Source organism: Vigna umbellata, chromosome 3 (genome assembly GCF_029865625.1).
Source record: "Vigna umbellata cultivar VRB3 chromosome 3, Vumbellata_1.0, whole genome shotgun sequence".
In the NCBI taxonomy this organism is placed as follows: Eukaryota; Viridiplantae; Streptophyta; class Magnoliopsida; order Fabales; family Fabaceae; genus Vigna; species Vigna umbellata.
The window spans coordinates 56,845,282-56,865,569 of record NC_142167.1 but is presented as its reverse complement, the minus strand read 5'-3'; the positions used below and the strand labels follow the sequence as shown (position 1 = coordinate 56,865,569).

General features: G+C 35.7%; 2 protein-coding genes and 1 pseudogene across 2 annotated transcripts; 2 read left to right on the top strand and 1 right to left on the bottom strand.

Moving 5' to 3' along the window:
* The first annotated feature begins 1,481 nt into the window (after positions 1-1,481).
* LOC148203070 (uncharacterized) lies at positions 1,482-2,394 on the top strand (annotated as a pseudogene).
* A 9,547-nt stretch (positions 2,395-11,941) lies between these two features.
* On the top strand, positions 11,942-12,975 carry LOC148203069 (uncharacterized). The gene is made up of 2 exons (XM_088108414.1): positions 11,942-12,448; positions 12,525-12,975. The coding sequence occupies exons 1-2, from the start codon at positions 12,272-12,274 to the stop codon at positions 12,825-12,827; spliced, it is 480 nt and encodes a 159-aa protein (XP_087964540.1). The 5' UTR covers positions 11,942-12,271; the 3' UTR covers positions 12,828-12,975.
* Positions 12,976-13,299: 324 nt separating this feature from the next.
* On the bottom strand, positions 13,300-17,202 carry LOC148203068 (uncharacterized). The gene is made up of 5 exons (XM_088109724.1): positions 16,941-17,202; positions 14,520-16,569; positions 14,213-14,436; positions 14,038-14,113; positions 13,300-13,686 (listed from the first exon to the last, which is right to left on the bottom strand). The coding sequence occupies exons 2-5, from the start codon at positions 16,545-16,547 to the stop codon at positions 13,300-13,302; spliced, it is 2,715 nt and encodes a 904-aa protein (XP_087965850.1). The 5' UTR covers positions 16,548-16,569; positions 16,941-17,202.
* Positions 17,203-20,288: the final 3,086 nt, after the last annotated feature.

Below are 20,288 nucleotides of genomic sequence, written 5' to 3'. Positions count from 1 at the left end.
AACCCTTGATGAGCACGACAGCGACAGAAGCCCACAACGACCCCTCCAACGAAGTCCCTCAACCTCGACACCACCAGCCCTCAACGTAGCACCCCCCACGACGAACCCTAGCCCTAGTCTCCCCAAACCAGCACACACCGTGAAGGAACTACGATCAACGAACTAGTGACCACCATGAAGGACCACCACCAGTGACTAACCGAGAGAGTGACGGAGCGTGAAGAAAGGGAGGGAAGTGTGTGAAGAAAGGGACGAGACAGGGGAAAGCGACGAAGTGTGAAGAAAATGAAATTGGGGAATGAAAACCCCAATTTTGGACATAAATCAGCGAGAAAGTTACCGACGGCTCAAAAGCCTTTGGTAATATCTCAAGACCGACGGCCTCAAAGCCTTCGGTAATATGTCGTCTGTAAGTCACGCTTTTCCTGTAGTGAAATATATTATTGAGAAAGGAAATATAAAATCATTTGTCAAAATACAGTCAGAATGTATGAAGGGAAAAATAAGTGATACTAGTGGAAACCTTGAAAATGAAAAATGTTGGCCTGATAATGCACTAAGTGGAAAAATAATTTAAATAATTTTTTTTGTACGTTTCTTTCAAAGTATCCGCAGTAGCACACTTGGTTAATTTCAATGTGGAAACCTCCCAATCTTCTCTATTTCTCACATGGTATCTAGAGCATAGGAATAGTTCCAGCCAACTCCACGGTCTCTGGCACCCATCATCGCCGCTGTCGCTGTCGCTGCTGCCGTCGTCGCCACCGCCGCCGCCGCCACCGTCGCTGGAGTTCCAAAATCGATCGAAGACCACACCATCGAAATCGTCTCGACCGGGTGACCACCGTGGTACAAAGATCGCGGCGAACGGACCACCCACGCGCCTCCACGCGCCGCCGTGACAGTCACCGCTGCTGTCGCTTCCCATCGCGCGTGCCGGTTCGTCGCCGGAGAGTTCCGTCGCCGATCAGAACCGCCGTGATCGCCTCCTCGCCTTCTTTCTGGATCTGTGGTCGTTGTGTAAATCGGAGAACTTTGGATTTTTAGGGTTTCTCCCTCTCCATGCGTCTTCCTCGTCTACAAACACCTTTGTTGGTGGCTCATCTTCTTCTGATCCCTCAATATACACCAATTATGTGAATGTACACTTGTCCATTGACAAGTTAGATGGCACAAATTATGCAACATGGGCGTCCGACATCAAACTTTGGTTGAAAAGTCAGGGGTACTTAAATCACCTTACTTAAAATGTGACAACTGCTACTATAGATGACACTTCCCTCTGGATGAAGATTGATGCTCAGTTATGCATTGTTATAAAGTCCATCATTCACTCCTCACTAAAACAAATGTTTCAATCATATGAAACATGTTCAGAAGTATGGGCACAAGCGAAGTTGTTATACACAAATGACACTCAATGTCTTTATGGTGTTTGTCAGGACCTATTAACTGTCATTGGTCCACACAATCCTGGTCCCATGGCAGAATATTTGGGTAAAATTCATGCCCTTCTTCATGATTTTAATAATATATTACCTCCTGCTTCCACTCCTGCTGAAGAATTGGAACAACGATCAAAGTTCTTCATGCTGTTGGCATTATACGGACTCTTTGATGATGTCTCTCATGTCCATGATCAGATTTTGGGTTCTCCTGTCATACCCAACTTTACTTCTACTTGTTCTGCTCTTTTGCGTATACCGAGGAAACCCGTCATTGAGACATCTTCTCATACTGATGATTCCTTTGTTATGGATGCCCAACGTGATGATCGAAGTCGGTCTCGCAAGCCAAGTAAAGGACGTCCAAAATGTGATCATTGTGGCAAGTTAGGCCACAAAATTGATAGATGTTATGCGCTTCATGGACGTCCTCCTCGACTAGTAGCAATGGCTAGTTCTGATCCACCTCCCTGATCACCGTCTGCAGACCATCCTACTCCATCTAATACCGTAGAACAACCTCCAATCTTTAACGAATTTCGCAAATGGTATGAGGATCGTCAGCATTCTAGTTCCACTACATCTGCATCTATTGCACGTACAGGTACATCTTTTGTTGGTCTGACTCACTCTCACTCCCTCGGACCTTGGGTCCTTGACTCAGGCGCCACCGATCATATCACTGGTAACAAGTCCTTGTTTTCTTCCTTGTCATGTCCGGATAATTTACCCTTGATAACAAGTCCTTGTTTTCATCTCATGGTGTTGGTATTGTTAATAGTTTTCCATCCATATCCATTGATCATGTACTTTATGTCCCTAGGTCTCCCTTCAACTTATTGTCCATTAGTCATCTAACTCGTACTCTTAATTGTGTTATTTCATTTACTAAAGATTTTGTTTGGTTGTAGGACCAGAGTTCGAAACACATGATTGGCACAGGATGTGAGTCTCATGGCCTTTATCATCTCTGCCCTTCTCCACATGTTGGCGTAATCATGGAGTCACCATCCCTTCTTCATGCTCAATTAGCTCATCCTAGTCTTGCCAAACTACAACAACTTGTCCCGAGGTTGTCAAAATTATCAAGTTTGTCGTGTGAGTCTTGTCAGTTAGGGAAAGCATACTCGTAGTTCCTTTCCTCGTAGTGTCTCACAACGGGTGTCGTCCCCTTTTTCATTGGTTCATTTTGACATTTGGGGACCTAGTCGTGTTAAGTCTACTTTAGGTTTTCAGTATTTTGTTACCTTTATTGATGACTATTCCAGATGTACTTGGTTGTTTTTAATGAAGAATCGTTCTGAGTTGTTTTCTATTTTCCAATCTTTTTTCAATGAAATAAAAACACAGTTTGGGGTTTCTATTCGAAATTTACGTAGTGATAATGGCCGTGAATACCTTTCTCAACAGTTTAAACATTTTATGGCTTCTCATGGCATTCTTCACCAAACCTCATGTGCTTATACCCCTCAACAAAATGGGGTGGCTGAGCGCAAGAATAGACACCTTATTGAAACAAATCGTACCCTTCTAATTCATGGTCAAGTACCCTCACATTTTTGGGGTGATGCAGTTCTCACGACATGTTATCTTATAAACCGCATGCCATCTTCCGTCCTAGATCACAAAATCCCTCATTCTATCTTATTTCCTCAAGACCCTCTACATCCATTACCTCTTAGAGTTTTTGAGTCTACATGTTTTGTTCATGATTTTAGTCCTGGTCTTGATAAGTTATCTCCTAGGTCTCACAAATGTGTCTTCTTAGGATTTACACGGTCACAAAAGGGCTATAAGTGTTTTTCCCCTTCCCTCAATCGTCATTTTATCTCTGCTGATGTCACTTTTGATGAATCTTCTTTTTACTTTTCACATCTATCTTCTAGTTCTGTATCTCTACCTACTAATGTTGATATTCCTATTATCAGTGATCCTCTTGGTGATGCTCCACCCATTTTGTCTCCTCCTTCTTTAGACTCTCATTCACCATAGGATCGTCCTTCACTACCACCCCTTCAGGTTTATAGTCGTCGCAATTGTCTCCCTCATGACTCACTTCCAGTGTCGCCTCCTGTGTCTCCTCCGGCTCCAACAAATGAGTCTGACCTGCCTATTGCCCTCCGTAAAGGTATACGCTCTACCCGTAACCCTTCCCCCCATTATATTGTTCTTAGTTACCATAGATTATCTCCATCTTTTTACACTTGTCTCTCATCCATTTCTTCTGTGTCAATTCCCAAGTCTGTGGGTGATGCCTTAACTCATCCTGGCTGGCGTCAAGCTATGTTGGATGAATTAAGGGCTTTACCAAAAAGTGGAACTTGAGAACTTGTCCAATTACCATCTGGAAAGTCTGTTGTTGGTTGCAAGTGGGTGTATGTTATCAAGGTTGGCCCTGATGGCACAATTGATCGTCTGAAAGCTCGGCTGGTTGCCAAAGGCTACACATAGATTTTTGGTTTGGATTATGGTGATAGTTTTTCTCTAGTGGCAAAAATGACCTCTGTTCGCCTATTCATTGCCATGGCCACTCTTCGACAATGGCCTCTTTACCAACTTGATGTCAAAAATGCTTTCCTTAATGGTGATTTGCATGAAGAAATTTATATGGAGCAACCGCCTGACTTTGTTGCTTAGGGGGAGTCATCTGGATTGGTATGTCGTCTTTGCAAATCCTTATATGGCCTAAAACAGTCTCCTCGGGCCTGGTTTGGTAAATTCAGCTGTGTTGTTCAACAATTTGGTATGTCTCGCAGTGAAGCAGATCATTCAGTGTTCTATCGCCACTCAAGTGTTGGATGTATCTACTTAATAGTGTATGTCGATGACATTGTTCTCACAGGAAGCGACTATCTTGGCATCTCTCAGATGAAACAGCACCTTTGTCACCATTTTCAAACCAAAGATCTTGGCAAACTCTAGTACTTTTTGGGTACTGAAGTAGCACAATCCAATGCTGGTATTGTAATATCTCAGAGGAAGTATGCGTTAGACATCTTGGAGGAAACAGGGTTAATGAACTATAAATCTGTTGAGACACCTATGGACCCTAACATCAAACTCCTACCAAATCAGGGGGAGCCTTTCTCAGATCCTGAACGGTACAGAAGATTAGTTGGTAAATTAAACTATCTTACTGTTACGCGTCTTGACATTTGCTTCACAGTTAGTGTGGTGAGTCAATTTCTAAACTCTCCATGTGAAGACCATTGGGATGCAGTTGTTCGCATATTGAAGTATATTAAAGGATCATCTGGAAAAGGTTTGCTATATGGTCCTAACAACGATACAAAAATCGTTTGCTATTCAGATGCTGATTGGGCTGGTTCCCTTTCTGATAGGAGGTCTACTTCTGGATATTGTGTCTCTATTGATGGCAACCTGATATCTTGGAAAAGTAAGAAGCAAAGTGTTGTGGCAAGGTCCAGTGCAGAAGCAGAATATAGAGCTATGGCATTAGCTACTTGTGAGCTTGTGTGGCTTAAACAATTACTTAGTGAATTGAAATTTGGAGATGTCACTCACATGACACTTATATGTGATAATCAAGCTGCTCTCCATATTAGCTCTAACCCTGTCTTCCATGAGAGAACCAAGCACATTGAAGTTGATTGTCATTTCATTCGAGAAAAAATCATATCCGGAGATATCAAGACTGAGTTCGTTAACTCAAGCAACCAGTTGGCAGACATATTCACTAAGTCCTTACGAGGACATAGAATTGATTATCTTTGTAACAAGCTTGGAACATATGATTTATATGCTCTACCTTGAGGGGGAGTGTTAGATGTTAAGATGTGTGTTTCTGTTATTTGGGCTCAGCCTATTCTATATTAAGGGCATTGGCCCATATCCTACAATATAAATAAACTACCCCATGTGTATGCAAAACACACAAGGGATATTTTCTCCCAATCTTCTCTATTTCTCACAGAAGGAAAATGAAAAGTTTTTTTAACAATTTATAATAACTTTATTTATTATATCATTGTTTACTTTCAAACATTTACAAATAGTCATTAATCCATACCTAATTTTTTCATTTTCTAAAATACATTAATTGTGAACTTTTAATTTTTCAAATAATTAAGTGTCTTGTTCATTGGTCATGCGTCTTGATTAACGAAGCAATTAACTGTGTACCAACTAAACAATCAAAATTAATGGAACAAATTGAGATACAAGATATTGACTAATATCACACTGTTATGCATACTCTAACATGTAAAGTATAATATATGACAATACAAGTAGATGCTTCACAGAAACACATTTCTTCGCACACATCGCAATTTCACAAGCGTTTCGCAAGTCACCATGACATATATAGACTCATTTCCCTTGAGGAATTGAATGTGGATAACGAATATCTCCACAGAGACAATTGTATTGTCAAGATAAAAAAGGTAAGGTAGAAATGTGTAACTAAAGATCGTGGTTTGATGCCACAAGTACGGTCTAATAAGATGTCCATTCATCGTTGTTCATAACTTCGATTTTCAAGTGGGAATTAATGGATTAAATCATCCTAGAAACAACTAGTAGATTTATTCTGGACAAATCTATGGTAATTTAAAAATAAATTCTACATCTTTCAATTACTTTTGTTTAACACGGTATTTTTAGTTTCTTTAACCATTAGAAATGTATGATATTATTATTTTTTTATATTTATTCAATAAATCTCATACATCTTCTTTCTGATAGAATATATATTATTGGGAAAGGAAATATAAAATCATTTGCAAAAAGACAGTCAGTTTTTATGATTGCAAATATAAGTGTTATCAATGGAAACCTTGAAAATGAAAAATGTTGTCCTGATACAATGGACTAAGGGGTAAAATAATTTAAGTAATTTTCTCTGTACCTTGATTTTAGAGTATGTGTAGTAGCAGCACTGGTTAATTTCAATGTTGAAATACAGGTTCAACTCCCAACGCCAATATGAAACCATTATTTTCGTGCTTTTCGTAATGCTTGAATAAAACCATGGAATCGTGCAAATAGTCACTACAAAAAAATCAACGTTTTGATTATTTTTTTGGATAATAAAAAATACTAATTCATTTGCTCAACTATTTTCTCTTTTCTTTTAACTTTATAGGACTTTTCAATGGTTTTGGTCGTAAAAAATTCATGTACTTTTGTTTGAATGAAAATGAAAAGTTTCTTCAATTTATAACAACTTTATTTATTATATGATTGTTTACTTTCAAACATTTACAAATAGTAATTAATCCATACCTAATTTTTTAATTTTCTAAAGTGCATTAAATGTGAACTTCTAAATTTTCAAATAATTAAGTGTCTTGTTCTTTGGTCATGCGTCTTAATAAAAGAAGTTGTTACCTAGGTGTACCAACTAAACAATCAAAATTCATTGAACAAATTGAGATACAAGATATTGACCAATATTGCACTGTTGTGCATACCCTAACATGTAGAATATAATATATGAGAACACAAGTAGACGCTTCACGGAAACAAATTTGTTCGCACACATCACAATTTTACAAGAGTTTCGCAAGTCACCATGACATATATAGTCTCATTTTCCTTGTGGAATCGAATGTTGATAACGAATATCTCCACGGAGACAATTTTATTGTCAAGATAAAAAAGGTAAGGTAGAAATGTGTAACTAAAGATCGTGGTTTGATGCCACCAGTATGGTCTAAAAAGATGTCCATTCATCGTTGCTCATAACCTCGGTTTTCAAGTGGGAACTAAGTGATTAAATCGTCCCAGAAACAACTAGAAGATTGATTCTAAACAAAGCTATGATAATTTTGAAATAAATTCTACATCTTTCAACTACTTTCGTTTAACACGATATTTTTAGTTTCGTTAACCTTTAGAATTGTACGACATTATTATTTTTTTATATTTATTTAATGAATCACAAACATCTTCTTCGTGATGGCAAATATATTATATAGAAAGGAAGTATAAAATCATTTGCTAAAATACAGTTAGTTTGTATGAATGGAAAAATAAGTGATACTAGTGGAAACCTTGAAAATGAAAAAATGTTGGCGGGATACAATGCACAAACTGGAAAAATAATTTAAGTAATTTTCTCTGTACCTTAAATTCACAGGATTCGCAATAGCACACTTGGTTAATTTCAATGTTGAAATTCGGGTTCAACTCCCGACTGTGTAATTTATCTTTTAAAAATTGAAATTCTTTTTCTAAAATAAAACTTGACAGTTAATTTAAGAAACATTCAAAGCCAATATGAAACCATTATTTTCGTGCTTTTCATAATGCTTGAATAAAACTATGGAATTGTGCAAATAGTCATTACAAAAAATTCAACGTGACATTATTATTATATTTTTGGATAATGAAAAAAAAATAATGCATTTGCTCAACCATTTTCTCTTTTCTTTTAACTTTATAGGACTTTTCAAAGGTATGGATGGGTCTTAAAAAGTTCATGAACTTTTGTTTGAATTAAAATGAAAAGTTTCTTTAACAATTTATAATAACTTTATTTATTATATCATTGTTTACTTTCAAACACTTACAAATAGTCATTAATCCACACCTAGTTTTTTCATTTTCTAAAATACATTAACTGTGAACTTTTAATTTTTCAAATAATTAAGTGTCTTGTTCTTTGGTCATGTGTCTTGATAAACGAAGTTGTTACCTGTGTGTACCAACTAAACAATAAAAATTCGTTGAACAAATTGATATACAAGATATTGACTAATATCTCACTGTTGTGCATACCCTAACATGTAGAATATAATATCTGACAACACAAGTAGATGCTTCACGGAAACACATTTCTTCGCACACATCATAATTTCACAAGTGTTTCGCTAGTCACCATGACATATATAGTCTCATTTTCCTTGAGGAATCGAATGTTGATAACGAATATCTCCAAGGAGAAAATTGTATTATCAAGATAAAAAAGGTAAGGTAGAAATGTCTAACTAAAGATCGTAGTTTGATGCCACCAGTACGGTCTAAAAAGATGTCCATTCATCTTTGTTCATAACCCCGTTTTTCAAGTGGGAACTAAGTGTGATTTAATCGTCCCAGAAACAACTAGAAGATTGATTCTAGACAAAGCTATGATTATTTAGAAATAAATTCTACATCTTTCAACTAATTTTGTTTAAAACGGTATTTTTAGTTTCTTTAACTGTTAAAAAGGTACGACATTATTATTTTTTTATATTTATTAAATAAATCACATACATCTTCTTTCTGATGGCAAATATAGGTTTAATTGCTTCCTTTGTCCCCAGTTTGGTTGAATTGTGTCAAATTCATCCTCATTTTTAAAAAAGTTTCATTGTCATCCTCACGTGGTGTAAAAGTTTCATTGTCGTCCTCACGTGGTGTAAAAGTGTCAATTGAATCCAAACATAGAAAAAATTTGTGTCAAAGTAGTCATTTTTCCTATATATCTGTGTCTTCCTTTCATACAATCAAGTACAGATATTCATTTTACCTTATCCAATTTAAGGCTTTTCATAGCTCCAGAGAAGTGACATATGAAAGGAAGACACAGAGATATAGGAAAAATGACTACTTTGACACAAATTTTTTCTATGTTTGGATTCAATTGACACTTTTATACCACGTGAGGACGACAATGAAACTTTTTTAAAAATGAGGATGAATTTGACACAATTCAACCAAACTGGGGACAAAGGAAGCAATTAAACCTATATATTATTGAGAAATGAAATATAAAAAATGCAAAAATAAGTGATACTAGTGGAAACCTTGAAAATGGAAAAATAATTTGAGTAATTTTCTCTGTACCTTTATTTCAAATTATTCGTAGTAGCACACTTGGTTAATTTCAATTTTCAAATCAGTGTTCAACTCCCGACACGCCAATATGAAACCATTGTTTTCATGCTTTTCGTAATGCTTGAATAAAACTATGGAATGATGCAAATAGTCAGTACAAAAAAACCAAAAATCAACGTGACATTATTATTATATTTTTGGATCACGAAAAAAAAAGTAATGCATTTGCTCAACTATTTTCTCTTTTCTTTTAACTTTATAGGACTTTTCAAAGGTTTCGGTCTTAAAAAGTTCATGAACTTTTGTTTGAATTAAAATGAAATGTTGCTTTAACAATTTATAATAACTTTATTTATTATATCATTGTTTACTTTCAAACATTTACAAATAGTCATTAATCCATACCTAATTGTTTCATTTTCTAAAATACATTAAGTGTGAACTTTTAATTTTTCAAATAATTAAGTGTCTTGTTCTTTGGTCATGCGTCTTGATTAACGAAGTTGTTGCCTATGTTTACCAACTAAACAATCAAAATTCATGGAACAAATTGAGATACAAGATATTGACTAATATCACATTGTTGTGCTACCCTAACATGTAAATTATAATATCTGACAACACAAGTAGACGCTTCACGGAAACACATTTCTTGGCACACCTCACAATTTCATAAGAGTTTTGTGACTCACCATCACATATATAGTCTCATTTCCCTTGGAGAATCGCATGTCGATAACAAATATCTCCATGGGCACAATTGTCTTTTCTAGATAAAAAAGGTAAGGTATAAATGTCTAACCAAAGATCATGCTTTGGTGCCACCAGTATGGTCTGACAAGATGTCCATTCAACGTTGTTCATAACCTCAGTCTTCAAGTGGGAACTGAGTGATTAAATCGTCCCAGAATAGACTAGTAGATTGATTCTAGGCAAAGCTATGGTAATTTATAAATAAACTCTACATCTTTCAACGACTTTTGTTTAACACGGTATTTTTAGTTTCTTTAATCGATAGAAAAGTATGGAATTATTATTTTTTATTTATTCAATAAAACACATATATCTTCTTTTTAATGGAAAATATATTATTGAGAAAGGAAACATAAAATCATTTGCAAAAATCCATTCAGTTTGTATGAATGCAAAAATAAGTCATATTAGTAGAAACCTTGAAAATGAAAAAGGTTGGCATGATACAATGCACTGAGTGGAAAAATAATTTAAGTAATATTCTTTGTACCCTCATTTCAAAGTATCCGTAGTAGCACACTTGGTTAATTTTTGATGAAGAAATTCGAGTTCAACTCTCGGGTGTTGAATTTACCTTTTAAAAATTGAAATTCTTTTTTTAAAATAAAATTTGACAATTAATTTATGAAACATTCAACACCAATATGAAACCACTATTTTCATGCTTTCCATAATGCTTGAATAAAATTATCGAATCATGCAAATAGTCATTACAAAAAAACCAAAAATGAGCGTGACATTATTATTTATTTTTTGGATAATAAAAAATACTAATGCTTTTCTCCACTATTTTCTCTTTTCTTTTAACTTTATAGGACTTTTCAAAGGTTTAGGTCTGAAAAAAATTCATGAACTTTTTTTTGACTGAAAATAAAAACTTTCTTTAACGATTTAAAAATTCAAATTCTTTTTTTAAAATAAAATTTGACAATTAATTTACGAAACATTCAACGCCAATATGAAACCACTATTTTCATGCTTTTCGTAATGCTTGAATAAATCTATGGAATCGTGCAAATAGTCATTACAAAAAAACCCAAAATCACCATTACATTATTATTATTGTTTTGGATAATAAAAAATAGGTTTAATAGGTTCGGAGGTCCTTATATTTGTGGGTTCGTTTCAATTGGGTCCTCCAATTTTGAAAGTGATCAATTTGGTCCCTAATTTAACAAAATTGAGTCAATAATACCCTTTCCGTTAAATGTAATGGACGGCGTTAACTTTTTAAACATGTGGCATGTTGAGGCATCCTTTTATTTGCAGGTTGCACAGTTTTATTTGAAGGATGCTTCAACATACCAAATGTTTAAAAAGTTAATGTCATCCTTTGCATTTAACGGAAAGGGTATTATTGACTCAATTTTGTTAAATTAGGGACCAAATTGATCACTTTCAAAATTGGAGGACCCAATTGAAACGAACCCACAAATATAGGGACCTTCGAACCTATTAAACCTAAAAAATACTGATGCATTTTCTCCACTATTTTCTCTTTTCTTTTAACTTTGTAGGATTTTGCAAAGGTTTATGTCTTAAAAACATCATGGACTTTTGTTTGAATGAAAATGAAAACTTTCTTTAAAGATTTAAAAATTGAGATTCATTTTTTAAAATAAAATTTGACAATAAATTTACGAAACATTCAACGCCAATATGAAACCACTATTTTCAATCTTTCCGTAGTGCTTGAGTAAAACTACGAAATCGTGTAAATAGCCATTACAAAAAAACCAAAAATCACCTTGACATTATTATTATTCTTTTGGATAATGAAAAATACTAATGCATTTTCTCAACTACTTTCTCTTTTCTTTTAACTTTATAGGACTTTTCAAAGCTCGAAGTTCTAAAAAATTTATGAAATTTTGTTTGAATGAAAATGAAAAGTTTCTATAACAATTTATAATAACTTTATTTATAGGTTTAAACCCTTCGTTGGTCCTCAAGTTTGTATGAAAATCTCAGTTGGGTCCTCAAGTTTTTTTCTGTCTCAATTGGGTCATATTTTTTGTAAAAGTGAGCACATTTTGCCATAACCGTTAAGTGTTGTGAAACGGCGTTAAAATGGTGTGAGCTGGATTTTTCAATTTACGGACGTGGCATTGTGCATTAAAATTGACTGTTTGTTGTTTTTATCCACGTAGGCTACGAAGCCCTAACATTTAAGGGCATCCCATCTCATCCAAAGTATATTCTCCTGTTGGAGAGGATCGTGTTTCGTCTTGGTGAACCAGAGCTGGTGTCTTACGTCTTGGGCAAGCACTGTTGAGGAGGTGGTAAGGATGTCTCGTTCATCTTCCTCTTGCCAATGTTTGGGTTCGGCCATGCAACGCAGTAGTGGCAGTGTTAGGAGCTTCGATGGAAACCCAAGATGCCTCTGTGGTCACAGTGCAGTGTTTCGTACTGCGAGAACCCCTAAGAACAAGGGGAAAAAATTCTGGGGTTGCCCTAACTTCAAGGTCAGTTTGATATCACAATAAATCTATGTCTATTTATTTGGGTTTTTACGAAGGTGTGTGTGTTGGTGTTGAACAGGGTGGGAGTGGAGAATTGGTTGGTTGCAACTTCTTCAAGTGGTGCATTGACGAAGGAAATGAAGGAAAATGGGTGAATGTAGAAGAAAGGACTGATAGTGAAAGAACTGAAGAAGTGGGTGTGATGAGCATGGAAGACAGTGTGTTGCAAATGGAAGAAACATATTGTCCAAAGATCAGACTGGGTTGTATAGAGAAAAGTTTAGTTAAGTTAGATAAGTGGTTTAAATTGTTGGTGGGGATGATCTTTGTCATATTTGTTTTGAATGTAATTGTATTAGCAATGTTGGTGAAAGTTGGTTGATGCTGTGTCATCTGTGATCAGATTTCAAACTTGGGTTATATGTAATGTGTTTTTTATTAATGTTATCAGACTTGAAACTTGGCTTATATGTAATGTGTGTTTTATTAATGTTGGTGAGTTATTACAGTGATAATGTGTGTCATTTAATTTCATTTAATTGTATTGTTACTTTAAGTGGAATAATGATAAAGCAATGAGCAATAAAGTAATGAGAAATAAAGTTGATGAGTGATAACAAAATTGGGCAGTAATCACTTTCTGATAACCACAAACATTGTATTAGATGATAACAGAAGCTGTTCAATTGTCTTAGATGATAACAGAAGCTGTTCAAAATGATAACAACATTGTCTTACATATCCAAAATACATCATAACAATACATTTGCACAGACTGTGTTCAAAATGATAGAGCAAACATTTGCTACAAAATATAAATTTAGGATCAGTACATTAGATCATTGATCAGTACATCATTCATCAGATAAAGGCATAGTTGCTGGAGGTTGGGTGACTTGAGAAGATTGGTCACCAATAGGAACATGTGTTGCTGGAGGTTGGGTGACTTGAGAAGATTGGGCTGTAGGAACCTCTACTGTTGGAGGTCTTTGTGGACAGCCTTTTCTGTTGTGTCCAAGTTGTTTGCAGATGCCACATGTTTTCCTCTGGCCACCCTTTCTTAATTCACTGTTATTCTTCTTCAACTCCCACTCCTCTAGCCTTCGTTTCTTCTTGGGCCTTCCTGGCATTGTCCTCTTCTTTGGTGGTAATATATCTGCATAGGGTGTAACATCCCAGACATGTTGTCCATTGATAGGGTTAATTATTGTGTTGTAAGTCTCTTGATAGTTGCCCATTTTCTACATGTGCAGTCCATGGTGTCAATATTCACAACAAATTGCTGACCAAATTCTGAAAGATGTTTCACTTCAAATACACAATTGAAAACACAATTGAAAACACAATTAGATGGATCACAATAAATGGAAAGAAAGTTAACATGAATGGAAACACACATCATAAAAGTTACCTTGGTAACCAATGTCTAGTTAACCAGGACTCCTTTTGAAATCTGCTAAAAATCTTGGGGCATATTGAACCTTGATATGATGTGATCTTTGTCCTGTTGGCAGCCCATCTCTTCATTATGTAAACCCTTATGTCTTCTAACATGGTAATAATAGGCTTAGACCTACTATCAACTAGCACACATTAAAGGCCTCACTCATGTTGTTGACAAGAGTGTCACATTGTGATCTAGAGGTGAATCTAGATCTTGACCAAAACCTGGGATAAGTGAATATAAGTAGTCAACTATGTGTCATGGCAAGGAAGCAAATATTGAAATATGGTTAAGAGTTAATAACTAGAAGACTTAATGCATACCTAGGTGGGATGGCAATCAGATATTTAAATGCGTCAAGATTTATGTCTCTAATATTCCTCATTTCAGTCTCCCATTGTTGTGGGTGTGTTGCTGTTGCTGCCCGCCACATCAGACGTTTAAGGTTTTTTCCAGGAAATTTTTTTCTGAAGTTTGAATATAAATGCCTAACACAAAATCTTTGTTCTACACCAGGTAGAAGATCCTGGATTGCTGGCAAAAGACCCTGACATATTCAACATATTGTAATTAACATTTGTTTAATAAAGATATTCAGTTATATGTAAAACATATTGAACATTCACTGACCTTTTGTTGGTCTGAAATAAATGTGCATCCTGCACATACAGCTGCCCCACCAAGGTCCTCAATAAGGAGCTCCAAGAACCAAGTCCAGGAGTCTTTGTTTTCTACCTCAACAATAGCATATGCTATGGGCATCATTTGGTCGTTTCCATCTCTTCCCACTGCTGTTAGTAACTCCCCTCCATACTTGGTTTTCAGAAAGCATCCATCCAAGCCAATAATAGGTCTACAACAAATGAAGCTATCCTTGCATGCCTTCAAGCATGCATAAAATCTTTGGAATATGACCTCACCATTACTGTTATCAACTTTGATTTTTACTGTTGTTCCTGGATTTGTTTTCAGCAGCTCATGACCATAATCGCGAAGTCTTCTATATTGATCTTTGAATGATCCTTCAACCTTATCTCTTGCCATTGCTCTTGCCCTAAACGCCATATTTCTTGAAATTCCTACATTCCATTTCCTAGTAACTTTGTCCCTAATGTCCATGACCTTCATTGTAGGATTTTCTCTCACAGTTTTCTCCATCCTTTCACTCAACCACTTTGAAGTGATCAACTTAACATTGAAATCTCTACTACAGTTGTGGTTATCAAACACTTTTCTCAGTTGCCATGCACTGATATCAGTCCTAAAGGAACAATACGCATACCATTTACAATTTCCTCTTCCACCCAAGCACTTGACAGAAATCCTTTTCTTGTCATTCTTAATAAATTTTAAACTTCTCCCATTACTTAGTGCATAAGTCCTTATGGCATCTGTGAATTCATTTTTCTCAGGAAAATAGGTTCCTACTTCCCATTTATAATCCACCAAAGTTTTAGGCATACTAAAAGTGGGAAACCTTATCTTAGTCCTCACATGATTGTCCTCACTATCTGATCCACTCAACAACTCCTCTAATAACCACTCATTGTCAGACAACCCACACATATCATGAATAAATTCATTATCTGTTGACCGTTCAGACTCAAGTAAGGCACTGGAAGCTTGTTCTCCCACATTTCCTTTAGAAGTCCCAATGTCACAATGCACGCTGACATCAATTAGACTTCCTTCACTTCTATCTACATCTTCGTCCTCAGACTCTGCCTGATGTGCATCACCCTCACTGTCTTCTACATCATCATCCTCTTCATAATCCTCTAGCTCAAAATCATCTACATCATGTACCTCAGCTTCCTCCTCATGATGGATCTCAACATCCTCACCATCACCCTCATAGGCATCACTATGATCCTCACCTTCACCCTCATACCCATCACCTTCACCCTCATGGGCATCACTATGATCCTCACCATCACCCTCAACCATTTTTTTACCAACATCACTATGATCCTCACCATCACCCTCATACCCATCACCTTCACCCTCATGGGCATCATCCTCACCCTCAACCATTTTTCTTCCTACTGCAGTATGATCCAGACCATCACCCTCCTGGGCATCCCCCTCACCCTCCACCATTTCTCTTCCAACTTCAGTATGGACCTCAACATCACCCACATGGGTATCCCCCTCACCCTCCACCATTTCTGTTTCAACTTCAGTATGGACCTCACCCTCATGGGTATCCCCCTCACCCTCCACCATTTCTGTTCCAAGTTGAACATCACGAACAACCTCAACCTCCTCCACTTGTCTTGCAACATCACCTTCATCATTAACTTGACCACCAACCCAATCAATCATTTCTATTATTTCTGGTTCCATCATATTATGAACCACATACAGATGAACTTCATCATTTAACCTAGCAATGTTCAACATGTGCATGGCACCCCTATCATCAGTTAATAATTCTAACCTATCTGGGTGCACAGACTGACCTCCTAAACCGTACCATAACTCTTTGATGTCCATATGACCTAAATCTTTGACTGACGCTACTATGCCAAAATAGCTAAACAAGTCTGGATCACAAGACCATTCTGCTCTCTCTCCTTCAAAGCTTAAGTTCCCATTATCATCACTCACAAAATTTCCAGAATGGTGGACCACCACCTTAATACGTTCCTCATCCATATCAACAACTTCCTTTTATAACCTGTACATTATGGGGGTTAACAAGTGTTTCGAATATTACACTGCTACAACTACGGAAACACTCACTCACTAACTAAACACTCACTCACTAACTAAACACTCACACCGACAAAGACAGGGGGACAGGGAACAAAGTAACATCCCCACTAACGAAACACTCATAGACACGGGGACCACTACAACTGAAAAACAATTCAAGAAACAAAATTTGGGACCACTACAACTGATAAACAATGTAACAATTGAACATGCAAAATGGGGACCACAAAGCATTATAAAAATACATACAGACCAAGACAAAAACCCAATTGTCGAAGACCACAAATCACATGCACTGAAACACAAAACCAAAGACGAAACGAGGTATCTTACCTTAGTCGCGTCAACTATTAGCTGCCCTCTTCGTCTTGTTCAAGATTGGAGTTCTTGTTCGTCCTCCGCTTCGTCTCGCAACAACCAAATTAAATCCCCAATTCCAATTTTCAAATCCCTAATTCTGATATACCTAATATGAATAAAGGGTTGCCACATCACCACTATTATTTTAAACAAAACAGTCCACGTAAGAAACCCTAAACACGTCACCACATTCTCTGTGCTCCAGCTCACACCATTTTAACGCCGTTTCACAACACTTAACGGTTATCGCAAAATGTGCTCACTTTTACAAAAAATATGACCCAATTGAGACAGAAAAAAACTTGAGGACCCAACTGAGATTTTCATACAAACTTGAGGACCAACGAAGGGTTTAAACCTTATTTATATATCATTGTTTACTTTCAAATAACTACAAAGAATCATTAATCCATAACTAACTTTTTCATTTTCTAAAATACATTAAATATGAACTTTTAATTTTTCAAATAATTAAGTGTCTTGTTCTTTGGTCATGCGTGTTAATTAACGAAGTTGTTACCTTTGTGTACCAACTAAACAATCAAAATTCATGGAACAAATTGAGATACTAGATAATTTACTAATATCGTACTGTTGTGGATACCCTAACATGTAAAATATAAAATCTGACAACACAAGTAGACGCTTCATGCAAACATATTTCTTTGCCCACCTCACAATTTCACAAGAGTTTCGCGAGTCACCATCACATATATAGTCTCATTTCCCTTGAGGAATCACATGTCGATAACAAATATCTCCACGGACACAATTGTATATTCTAGATAAAAAAGGTAATGTCTCTCTAACTAAAGATCGTGGTTTGATGCCACCAGTACGGTCTGACAAGATGTCCATTCATCGTTGTTCATAATCTCGGTCGTCAAGTGGGAACTAAGTGATTAAATTGTCCCAGAAACGACTAGTAGATTGATTCTGCACAAAGTTATGGTAATTTAGAAATAAATTCTACATCTTTCAACTACTTTTGTTTAACACGGTATTTTTAGTTTCTTTAACTGTTAGAAATAGACGACATTATTATTTTGTATATTTATTCAATAAATCACATATATGTTCTTTCTGATTGAAAATATATTATTGAAAGAGATTGGGAGAAGAAAATTAAACACTAATTTTTATACTGGTTCGGTCACTGCCTACATCCAATGTTCTTTCAATCAACCTGAGATTGAAAGCCAATTACACTATACAGATTTGAGTTTTTACAACAAGGCTTTTATAGCGACCACTCCGGCCACTACAGAAAACCTATGGCAAGAAGAATCATCTCCTGCAAACACCCGTTTGAGAACCGTCTCAAAGTACAAAGAACTCCTCGTTCTTCTTCCTGGCAACACGCACAGGGAACCACAAATCAAAGATTGTGAATCTTCTTCTCCTGAATAAACAGCAAGCACCTCAGTTGTGCAGAACGATCAGCCTCTTTAATTCAGTGAAGTTTGCCTCTCAAGAAATCTTCAAGAATAGTAAACCACTTCAAGTTCTTGTTTCTTGGAGCTTTTGACCACCTCTGTAAAACTTCTCAAAAGAATATTAATCAGATATGAAAATGTAAATCTCAATTGTCTTACAAAAATTCAATCAATGTGTCAATATATAGTTTAAGTCATTCCTAACGCACTTTAATCGATTAGCCAACTTATGTAATTGGTTACATTTCACAAGTGTAACAGAATTACAACTAACTTGGCTCCTTAATTGAATACGCAATTAATACAATCGATTTTCATTGAATGCTTAGTCAAACATATTTAAAATATGACCGTTGTGGCAGTTCGATAAGCATAAGTGAGTTTTCAAATCTTAAAAGACTTAATTGAATACACAATCCATGTAATCGATTATTCTTTGACACTTAGAAGAATTTTGAAAACTTTTCTTTCCTAAAACTCATCACATCACACTTGAAAATGATATGAGCAAACACACGAGTTTTAATCGATTTACCAACTAACATAATCAATTCAAAACTTGTTGTTTTTCCATAGTTCAAAACTCAAACTGATGACCCTAATTGATTATCTCAACACTATAATCGATTAAGTCATGCATATATGCTTTTTGTGCATGTGGTTTTTCTATTTCAAAACATATATTGTGCATACACAAATATGATCACTTTACAAACATAGTATGCATCAGTCAATACAATATGTCAAATGTATGTCAAATATGACAATCACAATATGTGTATATATTTCATAATAACCATAAGCAGTGTTGTCATCATCATACACATGTGTTTTTATTAATCATGTGTTGTCATCATCAAAAACCATTATCACAGGGATTAGGTTTAGCTATCACAGTGCTCCCCCTATCAACATAATTGAAATACAGAGATATTGACAATGCATCAACATATGTAAACATAATAACATGATGCTCCCCTTGTCAGCAGTGTCCACATGTGAAAGTCATGTAACATAATACAAAACTCCCCTTAACAGAGTATGTATCATTCAAACATTTTCAAGCAATGTATCAAACAAATATCACAAATATCAGAGCATTTTAGATACATCTTGAAACATAGTAACCTAGTGTTATCATCCATAAACTCATATCAGATACACAACGAATTTTAAACAGTGAGATTACAAACACATATGCAATCATAATTCATGGTTTAAAGTAAAAGATTTAGCAGATAAGAAACTTCAAACCACTTGACGAAATTCAATCGATTATGATTCTTCTTTAATCGGTTCAGTTCTACAATGCATTATGAAATATCCCTTTGATGAAACAATATTTTATTGATTTCACTTAGTTTATTGTACCGGATTTAATCAAGGAATTGTGCTTGAATGTACAATATTATCCTATTTTTCCTAATTGTGCTAAATTTGATCGGAAATTCTTATTTTAACTAATTTGAATCATCTGAGCTAATTATTTTACAAGGAAAATTTGGAGATACAATTTGGGACATTTGAAGGTTAAATGAGAAATGGAAATTGAGCCAAATGCATCTCAGTCATTTCAATTTTCGCACAGTGCTGCGTGAATGTTGTGTCAACTTGTGTGTCTTCGTTCGAGTTCAATTCTTATCCGTTTTCTATGCAATTTTTTTTCATAGTTTCGTATGGATGTCTATTTTAACATATAGTTTTTACTTTGTTCAAATTCATTCTGTGCTGTTCCCAGTATTTATTTTACTCTCATATGTCAGTCCAGGATTACTGCTGTTTGAGTGATTTCTAATCCGTTGCATTGTTTGCTTGCTGTTTAGTAATTGTGGTGGCTGGAATTGATCATTGGATGATGCTAAGACCTCCCAACACTCTTAAGCAA